At 38.9% G+C, this 14,991-nt stretch overlaps 1 protein-coding gene across 1 annotated transcript in view; it reads right to left on the reverse strand.

Moving 5' to 3' along the window:
- Positions 1-1,069: 1,069 nt before the first annotated feature.
- col27a1a (collagen, type XXVII, alpha 1a) overlaps positions 1,070-14,991 on the reverse strand; it is a 91,672-nt gene continuing 77,750 nt past the window's right edge. The window contains exons 38-61 of the mRNA XM_042509286.1: positions 14,406-14,459; positions 14,174-14,281; positions 13,989-14,042; positions 12,729-12,782; positions 11,946-12,002; positions 11,798-11,851; positions 11,666-11,719; positions 11,490-11,543; positions 10,664-10,717; positions 10,294-10,401; positions 9,029-9,136; positions 8,746-8,853; positions 8,582-8,635; positions 7,179-7,241; positions 7,039-7,092; positions 6,927-6,962; positions 6,769-6,786; positions 6,614-6,649; positions 6,486-6,512; positions 5,328-5,378; positions 5,062-5,230; positions 4,866-4,975; positions 4,518-4,736; positions 1,070-3,482 (exon numbers count right to left, since the gene is read on the reverse strand). Of these exons, the coding sequence (XP_042365220.1) occupies positions 3,336-3,482; positions 4,518-4,736; positions 4,866-4,975; positions 5,062-5,230; positions 5,328-5,378; positions 6,486-6,512; positions 6,614-6,649; positions 6,769-6,786; positions 6,927-6,962; positions 7,039-7,092; positions 7,179-7,241; positions 8,582-8,635; positions 8,746-8,853; positions 9,029-9,136; positions 10,294-10,401; positions 10,664-10,717; positions 11,490-11,543; positions 11,666-11,719; positions 11,798-11,851; positions 11,946-12,002; positions 12,729-12,782; positions 13,989-14,042; positions 14,174-14,281; positions 14,406-14,459 (1,851 nt within the window). The 3' untranslated portion in view covers positions 1,070-3,335. The remainder of the gene's footprint in view (positions 3,483-4,517; positions 4,737-4,865; positions 4,976-5,061; positions 5,231-5,327; positions 5,379-6,485; positions 6,513-6,613; positions 6,650-6,768; positions 6,787-6,926; positions 6,963-7,038; positions 7,093-7,178; positions 7,242-8,581; positions 8,636-8,745; positions 8,854-9,028; positions 9,137-10,293; positions 10,402-10,663; positions 10,718-11,489; positions 11,544-11,665; positions 11,720-11,797; positions 11,852-11,945; positions 12,003-12,728; positions 12,783-13,988; positions 14,043-14,173; positions 14,282-14,405; positions 14,460-14,991) is intronic.

Raw genomic sequence — 14,991 nt, forward strand, 5'->3', positions numbered from 1 at the left:
AATCAGTTAGTAATATAACAAATGTACACACCTCTTATGATTAACTGTAAAAGCTTGTTGGATTGTTGAACTCATGTTCTGACATTTTACAAGCTGAAATTTGACAGTTTCATTGAGGTGTATATCTATGTATGTATGTATGTATGTATGTATGTATGTATCTATCTATCTGTCTATCTGTCTATCTATCTATCTATCTGTCTATCTATCTCTCTCTCTCTCTATCTATCTATCCCTCTCTCCCTCTGTCTTTCCCCTCTCTCTCTCTCTCTCTCTCCTCTCTCCCTCTCTCTCTCTCTCTCTCTCTCTCTCTCTCTCCTCCCTCCTCCCTCTCTCCTCTCTCTCTTGTGTAGCAGGATAAAGGCACTGGTAATGGTACTCCTGGCTTACTGGGATGGTAATGGTACTCCTGGTTACTGGGATGGGGTTCGATTCCCTGCGGTGTTCTGCTGATTGTTTTAGCTACACGAGGCTGATATTATTTCACTCTATCGATTCATCTCTAACAACTGTCACTGATTCCCTCACACTCAACATACATACAGCAACATCTGTTTCTGTCACATGGATATGGTAACACGTTGGTCGTTTAAGAAAATACCTAAAATAAAATAAATAGTTTAAAAAAAATCCCAAAACCTTGTGATTTACACCCTTTATTTTTGTTTGTCTAAAATTTACCACTTGAGCAATCATGTTAATTTTCACATGTAATGACACTACTGTTATGTCCAGCTTTAGTTGATGGTAGACATTTTTTGCTACAACAATATATAGTAAAATATATACATCATTTACAACTTTTGTTAGTCATATTTCTATTATAGTTTTATGATTGTTGTTTCAAATGGCGAGTCTATATTCTAATTTATTATGCTGTACACATCATCAAATGCAGGTCTGGTTGAGGGGTCCCTCCGCCGTTGTGAAGCTCTGATTTACATGGATTAAAATGAATTTAATTATTTAAGTGAAATCATAATATTTGGTTTTTACAAATCAGGTGTTACATTTGATTTGTTTGTGGATATTCACCCATCCAAACAGTTGAAAAGTAATAATCCACACACAAATTGAAAGTATTTATTGAACAAATGGAAAATGAACAATGAATAAACAGTAGAAAATGAAGGATGTTGGCACCAAAATTGTCTTGTTCAGAGTTTGATGATTTACTGTATTTGGCTGATATTTCCAAACAGGCTTTAATTGTTAAGGCAACAGAAGTCGTGTAAAAATGTGAGGTATTCTTAGCTCGTTTTAATGTCTACAACAGATTTACAAAAAAGAAGTAACAATTTTCACATATTTGCATAATTCTTTAAAACACAAATTATAGTATAGCACAGAGTCCTGGTACAGTACATGGTTGATTATCATATAGGAAAAAAAAAAACCATCATAAAGTAAAATAACAGAAATTAAAAAAATAAAAGATAATTAACATTGCAATAAATTTGTTCTCTGGAGCCCCAAATTTACACATAAAAAATCTATAAATTCCAAGACCAGTTGGGCAAACTGATATATAAAGTTGTCAGAAAGAGTAGTATTGCTTTAACCAAGACAACTTGCTCAGTCGGCAACCACGTTAACAACATTAAATAACATTAAATTAGCAAGAGGGGATCCACTGTATACAGCAAGGTTTGCACAATTATACACACTTGTGTCCAGCTACAACAAAGAAACTTTTAGTTTTATTAAAACTATTTCCACTAGTTGTGTTTCTAAAAAATATTACATACAGCTGAGGGGGGCTTTGTACAGAGAAAAAGAAAACTTTATTCTTAAGAAATACTTCAAACCCTGTGATTTATACTGGATACAAAGGGAGTTTTTTTTTTATAGTTATCACTATTTTTTTTTCAATCAGAATAAGCATGTTTTTAAACTGCAGCATTGAACTAGAACAGACTACAAGGGAACTTTGTAGTTTGGGATGGGATATTAACATTATAGTGCATCGTGGAAGCTATGGCAATATACTTTCTGGACTTTTTTTTATTCATCTAAGCAAGCATGCACTATAGACATCAGAATATTCAGCAAAGTGGTGTAATTACAGCACTATGGTTAGCACCTTAGATAATTCACTTAGCACCATGCACTAGAGAGAGGATGGGATAGAAGACGGGGGTTGATTTTGATTCATAAATCCACTCTCCTCTCTCCTGTGGCTCAGTTCTCCTCTAAGGAAATGCCTGTACCTGTAGTGTGTCTACTGTAAGTGGGGTAGAAGAAGAGACTCCTGGTCCCATGTGGTGCAGAGTAAATAATAACTTTTACCCTTTTATCTCTTATAAAGTAAGTAAAGAAGCAAGGGACTGACACTCCACACTCCACAGTTGTAAAAATAATAAAACACTATTGAGAACTAGAGCTCCACACTCGTATTTTCACTCTGACCTCTAATCTCCACAACCGCAGATATTCTCCCTAATCATCAGTGGCATCCGGTTCAATAATGTATGGGTTAAGTATTTAATGCACTTACTCTCCATGTGGACGGCTTGTGTTCATCAGTGTGTGGCTTCAGACGTTATCACTGAGTTGACACTGGCTTTTTCCCACAGTAGGAAGGAAACTGAACGCCATGATCTCCCATTCGGAGCACTAGTAAATACAAATGCTCAATTTAAGCAAATGAGCTTGCTTCTGGATGACTTCACACGGGCAAAATCAGGCAAAAACGGCACCCCTGAAAAATCCTTCCATATTTAAAAGTTTTAAAAAAAAAATAAAAAATTGTCTTCTCATTTTCTATTGCACTTGAAGATTATTTCTTTACATAAGATATACATGTATAAAAGTTAATAATAAGCATATGTACATTTATTTGATCCCAATTACTTAAATTCTTCTCTTGTAAAAGAATTAAATTCCTGGTATTTCCAAAAAAAGTACACACAGTATACAGACTGTATACAGTTATAAAAATAAGTTACTATGATGTCCGCTGATTAACTTGGCCTTGGTCTCCCTTCACTTAGCAATGTTCTCGAGAGATAGTGTGGCGTAGAGCCTTTTTTTCTCCAAGCGGGCGTACGTATGGAGATCCTTGTTGTAGAGCTTTTGCCGTACGGAGAAGCTATTAGTGCAAGAACTCCCCTGCTCCTCCTAAGCTATTCTTCGTCCCCCCCCCAGCTCCCTCGTGCTCCCTACCTCTGTGTCTGCAGTCCAATGGGAGTTTGGAAGAGTGAAGCAGGATCTGTTTGGAGGGAGGCTTGGATTATTTTGCCAAGGCCTGGAGGAGACTGCGCCGCTCTCCTCGCCCGCGTGAGGGTGTCACTTAGGCGTGACGATACATCCCTCCGTGCTCAGAACTGCAGCCCTCACAGGAAGCATACAGGACCTACTTCTAGGTGGTAGTGTGATCCAGGTGTAGTCTTAGGGAGGTTGTAGATGTCGACCACAGGGAGCAGGGAGGGATCCAAGGAGTGGAACACAAAATGGGTTTGGTGCCAGCGGCCGTCGTTTACCTGAAATCCAGATACATACCGGTAAGTCTTTTTTTTAGTCCAAAACCTGAGCGTCACAATTAGGGCAACAAGTCTAACAGTCTGAAGCCCCGTTTACACTACCTGTACAAGGCAGGAATATAGCGCCATTATTCTGCCTCGCTGTGCTGTATTTTATTTAATTTCTTTATTTAACCAGGAGTAGTCCCACTGAAAGTCTAAAATCAAAATCTCTCTTTCATGGAAGTCCTAGCCAAGACAGCAGCATGACGAATTTCAGATAAAGGAACAGACTAAGATCACAACAGAAAAAGTTAAAAGCAAAAATTTTTTACAAAAACCCCCCAAAACAAACAAACAAACAAAAAACAAAAAAACCCCAGACTTAACCCTCTGAAACCTGGATCATTAGTTACCTTGTGCTGCAATCAGGCACCTTTTACAAGCATTTAAACCTCTGACACGTGAGCAAATTGATTTGATATCTTTAGAAAGTATGGAAATAAAGGCAGTAAGCAACTTGGCAAGTAAAAGGTGACAAGAAAATGATCTAAAAAATAGCTGAGAGAGAGCGAGAGAAAAAGAGAGAGAATCACTGGAAAATGATTAATGTGATGAGCATGTAAAGTGTGTAAAAAAATGCAAACTATGTGCTTTATGCTACAATACAATATATAAAGCTTGTATGTAAAGTCAGACATATAAAATACGGTATGATGTGACAATGTACAACACAATATATACATAAGTAGGAATAACAATAAGAAGATAAACAAGATGTGTAGTAATTATCGCACCAATTATTGCACCGTTAGACAGTGTATAAAGAATTATTGCAACTAAAAAAACATAATGCACAGTTGCTTTCTAAAATCCCATACAGGAGCAGAATAATGAAGCTGCCGTCATTTGGTTCTGTGTAAAAAATGCAAAGATGGCATAAAGAAGGGACTTCGTAACGTCCCTATAGTGCCACCTCTCTGTAAAAACGGCTTGAATGTCAAGAACGATGTTAACTAAAGGGCACAACGCCAAATGACATTGTGTTGGTCCTACCCAGCAGGAGTCTTCTATGACCTCTGGCTCGAGCTCTCCTCCCACCTCGAACACCTCCCCGCTCCAAGCCTTGAATCTCACAGAGGCCTGGTCCGCCGGCTGGTCCTCGGCTGGTCTCCACACAGAGAAGTTCAGGCAGTGGATGATGATGTGCTGTTCTGCCTCTGAGCTCAGCAGGTGCAGGAAGTTCATCTGGACACGACCAACGCTGATGGCTGGCTGCTCAAACAGGCGAACAGGCGTTGGTTAACAAGTCTGGTATGCACTCATGTGTGCAATATTTCTTTAAACTGTGCGATCGTGTAGACTTTGCTGTTGTTGTGGGGGGTGTTAGTGTGTCTTTAATACCTTGGATACTGTTATTGGTTTTAGGCAAGTCTGTCCACCTCCAGTAAAGTTACAGGAGACTTCTATAGTATCTGACGAGCAGCCCAGGTTTGGGTCCATCCAATAAGTGCCTGAAAATACAAACACATATGTGATTATTAGTCTTTCCAAACATACAAACGCTCGCAGTCTGTCTCCTACACACAAACATCCTCACCATCTTTTAGCTTCTGTTCACAGCTGTGCAGGTCCCTGCAGATGCGGGCGGGGTTGTCCCGAGTGCCCAGTGGGTTCTTCAGGCTCTGGATCAGGTTACTGAGGTAGTGGAGGGTCTTAAAGATCTCTGCGCCCTGGTCCAGCATCGGCAGGTCCATCACTGGCTTATTCTGGGGGACAGGCAAAGAAATGAGTCCGTGCGGCTTGCAACACATAAAAAGATGCAGCAGTGCAGAGAAATGTCCATGTCATACGATGTCCACTAACCTCAGTCCTGAGTGGAGTGTGTGAATCCATAAACAAAACACCATCGTCCTTCTGCAGCGATAAAACAGGTTTATCTAATATCTTATTTCACCGGTGTCATTGTATCTTTCTGGATAACACATTACAGTATATCCTTACTGCTCTAAAGGAATACTTCAACCCTAAATGACCATTGCACTGCTGTTGGGTGCAAACCATCCATCTCCAAAAGTGCCTTTTTTCAGTACAAAAAGTACAAAAAAACTGTTTTTAAAAGGATCCAATGGAGATAGGAGGTTTAGTCACAAACTATTTAAAATATATTTCATTGGTAAAATGGTAGAAATGGAGAAAATGGTAAAAGCCCCACTGATAGACGTAGAGGGGGATCAATAGAATAAATGAATGGAAAAAAAGTAATGGACATGTGCAATGGACAACGACAATTTGCATATCAATCACTCACCCCGTGTTACATAAAGAAAACTTTGTTTTTCTCACATGCCTCCTTGGTGAATGCAGAATTCTTTATGAATTAAAGTCATAGGTGACATTGTTGACAGCAAAACAATATCAAAACATCTGTTTACAAACTCCTGCCGTATAATCCAAATCTCATCTACCCAGCTGTGTGCTCAGTGCTCTCCAAACAGACAGCCCTTTCCGTTAAGGGACTGAACTAAAAGTGAAACTTTATGTGTGCTCTCATAAAGAATTAATGACAAAAACAGTAACTTTACGTTACACAGTAACACAAACAAATTAACTGATTGAGACAGTGGTGGACCAGCAGCTCCTGTGTTCAGTGAGGTAAAATTACTGTTGTTGTCCACGGAGGCTGGCTTTGAAGAAAGAGATTACCAGATTCAGTTCCCCGTCAGAGAGGGCTGTCTGTTTAGGAAGCACTGAGCATACAGCTAAATGAATCAGATATCAGTTATTGATTATACTGCACAAGCTGTGTGAGAGTTTGTAAGCAGATGTTTAGTGCAGACCCTTTTGATCAAGAATCTTCTGTTTCTGGATTCTTCATTCACCCTGGAGGCAGCGAGAATAAAATTCTTCACTAAGTCAACATAACAGGGTGAGTAAATAATATACAAATGTCTATTTGGAGGGTGAAGTATTCCCTTAAACCTTATTGGATGCAAGAAAATCAACAAACATAACACTACTTACAAATGATAGAGGGATACCCGGGCGACCCTAACAGAGGAACAAAAAAAAAAGTTATTTAAACAGTGAATGATGCAGCTCGAGTATGTGTGATTGACATTTCGTTAAACCTATGAAGGTGGTAAACTTACTGGAGGTCCAGGGGGTCCACGAGGTCCAGGAGACCCCTAACAAAGAAGAAAAACACACATGCTGCATGAGGTTATCTGTTGCCAATAAAGTGACAACAGAAAAAAAAAACAAATGATGTGTAAAAAATAGAAATTGATACACTGTGGAAACATACCCTTGGGCCTTGCAATCCCTGTTCAGAGAAAGAAAAGACATTTTTTTAACCTAAATATTGTTATCAAATTGGCTTTGCACACACTTGTTAAAAAAATGGAAAAAGTGTTAAAAAGAAATGGAAAAGAATATGTGTGGTGAGAAGTAAAGACAACTTACAGTTTCTCCGCGATTGCCCTTCTCTCCTCTAGGACCCTGTGAAGAGACGTACACAGTCAGCTGGCTGAAGAAAAACAGCACAGAGGATTGTTTAAGCTGATATAATACATACTGCGCTCCCACTGGGACCGATGATTCCCATAGGACCTACAACTCCTCCTCTGCCCTAATGGAGGGAGAAAAAAGAAAATTAAATAAAGCTAGGCATTTAACGCATTTCAACAGTGTGATCTCGACCGCAACTCTACTAACCATTGTGCCCTGAGGCCCCTTTGGTCCCCGTATGCCCTTTGGCCCAAAGTCTCCCGGAGGCCCCTGAGAACAGCAGAGATAAATATTTATACAGACTCATCACACAATCTGTACACCTGTTTAAAACTGAAATCCTTGATGTCAGCTTTGCAAAATGATTTTTTTTTTACACACCAACTCCTATCTCTAACTATATCTACGTCTCATCACGGAACATCTGACACCCACTAACTGTTTCCACGTTTAAGACAGTGTTTCCAGCTGTCCTAACAGATTTTGGCTTTGACTTCTATAAAGTGATTTCAGTACAATAGAGTGTTTTTTTTTTACTTTGCCAATCAACCAGACACAGTTGTAATGTGTTCATGGCACATAATGGAAACTTTGCTTCACGCAAGCAGTTGTTTAAAATCATACAAAGTTGTATAGAAGCACACGTGCTTTTAAAAGTGGTGATTGTTCCAGAAAGGAGCAACACAAACGGGCCATGGGCAGAAAGAGAGGGGAGCATTTGTTTGCTGTTTGCAGAACAGTCAGGGAACCTGCTGATGCAGTCTTACAGAGTAACTTACAGTCAGTATGTTTGAAAATACTGAAAATAGATTACATTGAATTTCTCTAAATTGGAAACACCTAGATAATACAAGTCGATTTCCTCCATTATATGCACACATTAGTCGGACTTTAACTGGACAAGGAGTTCTGTGCTCGCTTCTAGTTGCAGGCTTCCCTCAGTGTTTATGAATAGGGACTGTGCTTTATTTATGAGAGGGGAAGAGGTGCTGCAAAATGGGTCAGGCATTTAAAAAAAAAAATGTAAGCACTAAGGAAGGACTTGTGCTTTAATTTTAATTTAGATGAGGGACATACAACTTGAAAAGGTAGTGTTTTATATTTAATTTAAATGAAAAAGTCACACTCCAGCCACACCCCTCCTCAGATTAATAAAATACAGTCCCACAATACCAGCACACAAGCTAAGCAATGTACTAATGTTGACAGAGCCACATCAAAACATACTTTAGCCACCTAAAAAAATCAATGTCAGTTGAAGTATACACTATATTTTTGAATATTTGCTTTTTACTGTACATAGCAGCTGATGGAGGCAGCGGTGGACCAGCAACTCCGCCATTCAGTGGAGTTGCTGGTTTTTCTCTATGGAGTCTGGTGTTTTTTGATACAGCTTTAAATCCCCGTGGGTATGGCAACATAAAGCAGTGAAAATATTCTAAATATAGCATAGGCTACACTTAAACTGATATTGTTTATTTTCAGGTGGCTTAAAACTAATCAATGAAGGCAGAGTTTGCTCAGTGCTGTTTGATAATATGTACATGACCTGGGGGTTTTCTACCCTGAAGTTATTGTAAATAAACAGTTGTGTTTGGCGCTGAACATACCCTCGGTCCAAAAACTCCCAGAATCCCTGGAAAACCTGGTTCCCCTGCATCTCCCTGAAGAACAATGAAGTCAACAATCAGAAAAGTAGACTCTCCAAAATGTCACGAAATTATACGATTCAAAGTCTTGGTAGTTCATTGTCTACATTACATATGTTACTCACAGGTTGTCCTTTAGGTCCTTGGTCTCCCTGTGACCCTGGCAGTCCCATTCCACCTCTGAAGCCTCTTTTCCCTGAAGGTCCACTTTGGCCTCGGAGACCCTGCTCACCCTGGATGGATGAATAAATAACCAAATAACTGAGTGAAGATCACTCATGGGCAGTTACATAGTTATTTCTACATTCATCTCATGACCAAAGCAGTCATACCAGTCGTGTCCCTTGCACAGCAGCACATCACTGATGTGGCATTAAAGTAATTCAGATTATAACTTATCCCTCTTACCTTTGGTCCAATGGTCCCCTGTTCTCCTGGAAGTCCTGGAACGCCAGTTTTACCACGCGAGCCAGCTTTGCCAGGAAGACCAGCCTCCCCATCATCACCGTGTTCTCCCTATATAAGTAAAATGAATAAAATTCATCACAAAGATTAATTATATTATTCTGTTTTTCCGCAGGACCCAAGGATCAATAAGACACTTCCATTTTGGGCACTATTCAAGCACAAGAAATCTCATAATTTAATAGAGAGTAGTTGAATTTGCTGATAACATTCATGGGTGCAAGAGGACAAACCACTTAAGAGTTTAACCCTTTGAAGCCTGGATCGACATCACTTTTCTTGGGCTGCATCCAGATGCCTTTCACAAGTAGTTAATCCTTTAAACTGAGAGCGATTTGAGTTCTTTTAAAATCATGGGGGAAAAGGCATAGAGCAACTCGTCAAGAAATTGTAGGAAATTTGTAAATTTAGAAAAGTAAATGGAAAGCTAGGGAAAAAATTCCAGAGAGCTATATTTAAAATGATCAAAATTAAAATATTTTTTATGGCATTATTTTATTTTATTATATTTTAAGTTTTTTTTCCAGGTCATTTCATGGTTTGTTTGTTTTTTATTTACTTTCCCTGGTTATCTGGTTGTTTTTTTTGAGTCTATATTTATGTATTTATTATAACTGATTTCAGGGTATTTTTCTTCTTGTTGTTGTCTTGTTTTTTTTTTTTTTTTACCATTTTCTTGGTCACTTCTTAAAATGCTCATGGCCTTCTTCCCATGTTTTTAAAAGAAGAAAATTTGCCCAAGTTTCAAAGGGTTAAAGGGACAGTTTAACCCCAAATCAAAAATACACATTTTTCCTATTACCTGTTGTGCTATTCATCAGTCTGGATTGTTTTGGTGTGAGTTGCCGATTGTTATCAGCCGTAGGGATGTCTACCTTCTCTCCACTATAATGGAGCAGCAATGTCTTTTTGACTACCACAGTTAGAGTGCCATCTAGTTCCACTATATTTGAAAGAAGGCAGATATCTCTACGGCTAATATCTCCAATACTCTGCAACTCAAATCAAAACAAACCAGACTGATTAATAGAGAAAATAAGATAATTTTGGGGTGACCAGTCCCTTTAATGACTTTCCTCTAGCACAATCCTAAGGACACTATTGTAGGTTTTTTTTTAGCCCCATTACAGGTAAGTCTCTAAAAGCAAATTCTTCAAGTTGTCGTTTGCTCTGTCCAACACATGCAAACATTGCTTTGTTTCTCTCACCGGCATGCCTTTACTGCCATCCTTTCCTAGGACCCCATCCGCCCCGGGCATGCCCTCCAGTCCCTCGCGGCCCACCACACCTCTGGGACCGGGAGGACCACCTCCACCCTACGAAGAAGACGGGACTTATCAGAAATCTCAACTGAGTGTGACAGTGTGTGTTAATGGGATTTTTATAATCCGTTTTTCCATTAAATTAACACAATCAGCGTTCCCCTGTCCAGGTTAATCTACTGTATATATGCTTATAATTGCTCTATTTCCAACTACTTTAGTCATAAATGCAAACTTGGCAGAGCAAAAGATCTGTTGTTTCATGTAATGAAATACTGTAAGTCACTGAAGCAGGTTCGAAGAATGGTTGACTTACCTCTAGTCCTCTGGTTCCTTTCTGTCCTGACTGACCCTTTTTTCCTTTCTGACCCTGAAAAGGGAGACAGTTTTTTTTATTTTGTTATAACAAAATGTTTACATGTTTAATGTTTACAATGTTTACACATGGCTACTTTGTCAGGAAATAGAAACTAGGTAAAACTTATTATAGTTGGTCAAACAAACACAAACCATGGCAACATGTGCATCCAAGTAGAGAAAATAAATAAACACAATAAAATTGAAACAAAAAAAAAAAAATACATTTAAAGGAATCATTATTAGTTTGGGCCAAATTCACAAAGACATAAATAAAGCACCTTATCACGAATCTACAAAAGGTAATTACAGGGGCCCGAGGATTCAAAAACCTGCTGATCTTTACAGAGAGTTTTGTTTTATTTTTTCCATTGAGTACACTTTCATTTACCTATCTTTGCTATGTGACATTAAGTAATTCATAAATTGTAAAAATCTTTGAAGTATAAACCAAAATTATCCTGTATTTGCTTAAATGATTTCAAAATTTCCCAATCAAACATTTGGTTAATTGTGATGAGATGATTTGCTTCTTATTCCCTAAACCCAGCATCTTATTTACACGGCAAAAAAAATCCACATTCCCGTCAATCTTCTTTGCTCTTGATATTGTTAAAGGTGCTTCTTTCCTTTTTCTCACAACTGACCAGACTTTCAGGGTACAGCTCATCCATTCATTCTTAACCTGACAATATACAGACATGCACATAGTCTTGATACAGAGGCCAATCACCATCTTCCACACAGCAAAGACAAAAAAAATGTTTTTGTTTCGACATCCTTACTTGATCTCCTTTGGCCCCTTTGGGTCCTTGTTGCCCGCGAGGTCCAGGCTGTCCCTGAAATTGCCAGTTATGTTAATGAAAGCACATAAAGACGACCTGTGTGAGCATGCCCGCTAGTTGTTTATGTAGACTTAATGACAGAACTGTGTATGGAAATCACAAGTTTGGACACTTACAGGTAGTCCAGGAGCTCCAGACCTGCCCCTCTCTCCATCCACACCAACTTGACCCTGAGAAAGAGTGGCAAAATATGAACCTCCTGAACTCAAATAAATCATTTTAAAATCATCGGGAGCGACGGTACTTACTTTATACCCCGGATCTCCTGATTCCCCTCTTTCTCCTCTGTCACCTGGACGACCCTGATAAAACAAGAAATATATGAGCAAACTAAAAACGATTTGATTCCAGACAAACAGTAGAGGGAGGGACAAAAGTAAGTCAGGTGTGACTTACTATGTCACCTGGAGGACCAGGAGGACCCTCGACTTTCCCATCATCCCCCTGTTCGCCCTGCGGATGAAAGTAACAACAATAAACATTTAAATATTTTATATGTAAAACATGTCTCTGCCATTTCAGCACACCAGCAGTGTCCAAACTTTTTGAATGGGAGCCAGATAAGTCTACATGTCTACAAATTGTATGACAGTCCTGCCATCGTGAGGTGAATAAAAAATACAAGCAAAGTGATCTTGCTTGATTGATCAATATTGTGTTAATTCTAGTATATTTTGAACTAAAAGCTGAGAGCCATTTGAAATCACACTGAGGGCCACAATTGACCCTGGGCTGGACTTTAGACATGAGTGCAGTACACTGTATCTAGACTTTGAGATGTTTCCCAAAATGTTGCATATGTACGGCTTCTTTTAGATGCGCTCACATCATTATAGAAAAAATCGAACGACCTCCCGCTGTGTACAAAGTCACTTCTCTTTGCTGATAAAAGGCCAGAATATTTTAACAACATATTGTCTTTGATGAAGGTGCTGAGGTTTCTAAACAAGGTTGCTTACAGAGAGAGGTGCATTTCAGGATGCTTATTTCTTTACTCAATAAAAAAAAAAAAAAAAAAAAAACATCTGGTGTCATTGAACCACTTTCAGGTGTTTTGTCCCCAATACAAGCTTTTGCTACAATATCCGGGTAACAGACGGAGCTACGATGTAGAATATAGCATAAAATAATGAGGACGTATAAGAGATCAGTGTAACACATAAAGTGAACGAGGTGTACCTTTTCACCTTTTGGTCCTGGAGGCCCCATGGGGCCCTGTGGTCCCTGATGACCCTACAAAGACAGACAATATAAATTACAGGGTTTCCCACACACTCATTTATTTGTGGCAATTAGGGCTGTGTGATATGACCAAATACAGTACTGTGCAAAATTCTTAGGCCACCATAGATTTTTTGTTGTAGAAAAGTTGTAATGAGGACATAAAATATACATTTATTGCTTAGACTCTTTATGAAGATACAAAGAACACAGAGAACATGTACAATGTTTTAAAACAGCAAAAAAGTCAAAACAAAATGGCTTCTTCTGATTGAAGTCGATATTTAGTGTGAAACATGGAATCATACAACCATAACAAAAGGTAGCTAAAACAGTCAATATTGAGCTTTGGGCATGTCTTGAATGCTACCTTGTGTAAATACACCAGGAAATTAGTATTGTAAATCTCATATTGCCTGCCTAAGAGAGTTCAAGACATGCTAAGTGGAAATGGAGGTCACAGTAAATATTTGCAGATTAAGCCTAATTAGGTTGTTTTATTCTGAAATATTTGCATTTTTAATACTGTATACTGGTTGTAAAGACACTACTGAGAAATAAATATGTATATAGAGAATTATGCATATAAAAAGACATCTGTTGTTACCTATTTTGCTATATTGTTTATTTCGTTTAGGTCATCTGATAATGCTCTGCATCCATCCGTGTGACCAAGGGACGTCTACACAATGCACCAAAACAAACAAACATGGAGGAGCTGGATAGCAATGGTGAACGTGGGGATTCAGCACAAGCTACTGACGCCATAGTTTCGTTTTTCCCTCACTGCACCCCACTCTCGGAGCGCAGAGTGTACTCTGGGCAAAGGTGTGCAGCAGAAAGCCAGACACAGTGAAAGTGAAACTTCACCGGCTATTGTGCTGGGTCTGAACGTTTGCTTTCACTTGACTAAAACTTCTCCCACTGCTGCTAAGGAAAAAAAAGAACGAGTTCTGCCTGTGCTGCGTTCATGGACCAGCAAAATTGTCAGAATTTAGACAGATAGACACAGAATGATGAAAAAGGGACACACAAAATAAAAACAGTTTTGTGTTAACAAGTTCTGCTATCCCCACACATTAATTCTATTTTTTCCAAAAACACTGTATTATTTTACATAAAATGACCAAACATTAATAACCATAAGATGCTTGTTCAGTGTTTAATGTCTATCCACATACAGACACTTACTTAAACTACGGTCATCGGTCATCTTACCTCATAACCTGCAATACCAGGTTCCCCCTGTTGACCCATTCGACCAGGAGCTCCCTAAAGACAATAAATGTTGTGTCTTCAGTCACACTATACATATTTAGAACATTACATGGCATTCAAATATATTATGAAAACGGTTTAAGGTATAAATGACAAATATGTTTATCATTACTGTTCCACTTTACCACGTGTCCAATGGTTCCTCTGGATCCCTTCGGCCCAACAAAACCTGGCGGTCCAGTCTTCCCCACCGACCCAGTCTCCCCGAGGTGACCCTGTTGACCTTTGGCACCCTAAAGATTCACAAAGGAGAAGTTGCTGACCAGCTGATCACATAGCATTTCTATGTCATTGTGTGTGAAAATGGTTGGTTTCCAAAGTATTAAACTGGCATCAGAGATTATTTGATTTTCATACCTTTGACCCTTGTTTGCCTCTTTCCCCAATTTTGCCAGGTTTCCCTTCTGGACCCTTCAGAGAGAAAACAAAATTTGGGAGAAGCTCAAAATGGAAACTGACAATTTTACAACATCCCCCCTCCCCTCTAACCTTTCAAAGTTGTGCCGCTATCACAAAGACAATTGGATGGCTTTCCTTTTTCCTAAAAACCTAGCAACTACCAACAACGGTTACTTTGATTGTTTCATCGTCGAGCATTTCTGTTGCTGGGGATAGTAACTGCAAAGTACTTGCGTTGATACTCTTTGCTAACTGTGGAGAGCTACCCATAGTTTATCAGGGAAAACAAAAGTGCAGTTCTCTTCGTGTTTTGGTTGTGCAATGGTTGACACACTTTCTTTGCGCCATAAATTGAACCTTCATTTTCCTAGAGGTTGTACCCAGTGGCAGACAAAATTGCAAAGTGAAAGCGAGCCTTTTAGGGAATTTAGGGAATGCTAATGATGTCATTATTCTATCACAATTACACTCTGCAATCAAGATTTGCTTCATAATGATAAGTTATAGAAAAGTTTGCAAAAATGTGGGCATATACATTCGACAG

The sequence above is a fragment of the Plectropomus leopardus genome, chromosome 20, assembly GCF_008729295.1.
Source record: "Plectropomus leopardus isolate mb chromosome 20, YSFRI_Pleo_2.0, whole genome shotgun sequence".
NCBI classification, from domain to species: domain Eukaryota; kingdom Metazoa; phylum Chordata; class Actinopteri; order Perciformes; family Serranidae; genus Plectropomus; species Plectropomus leopardus.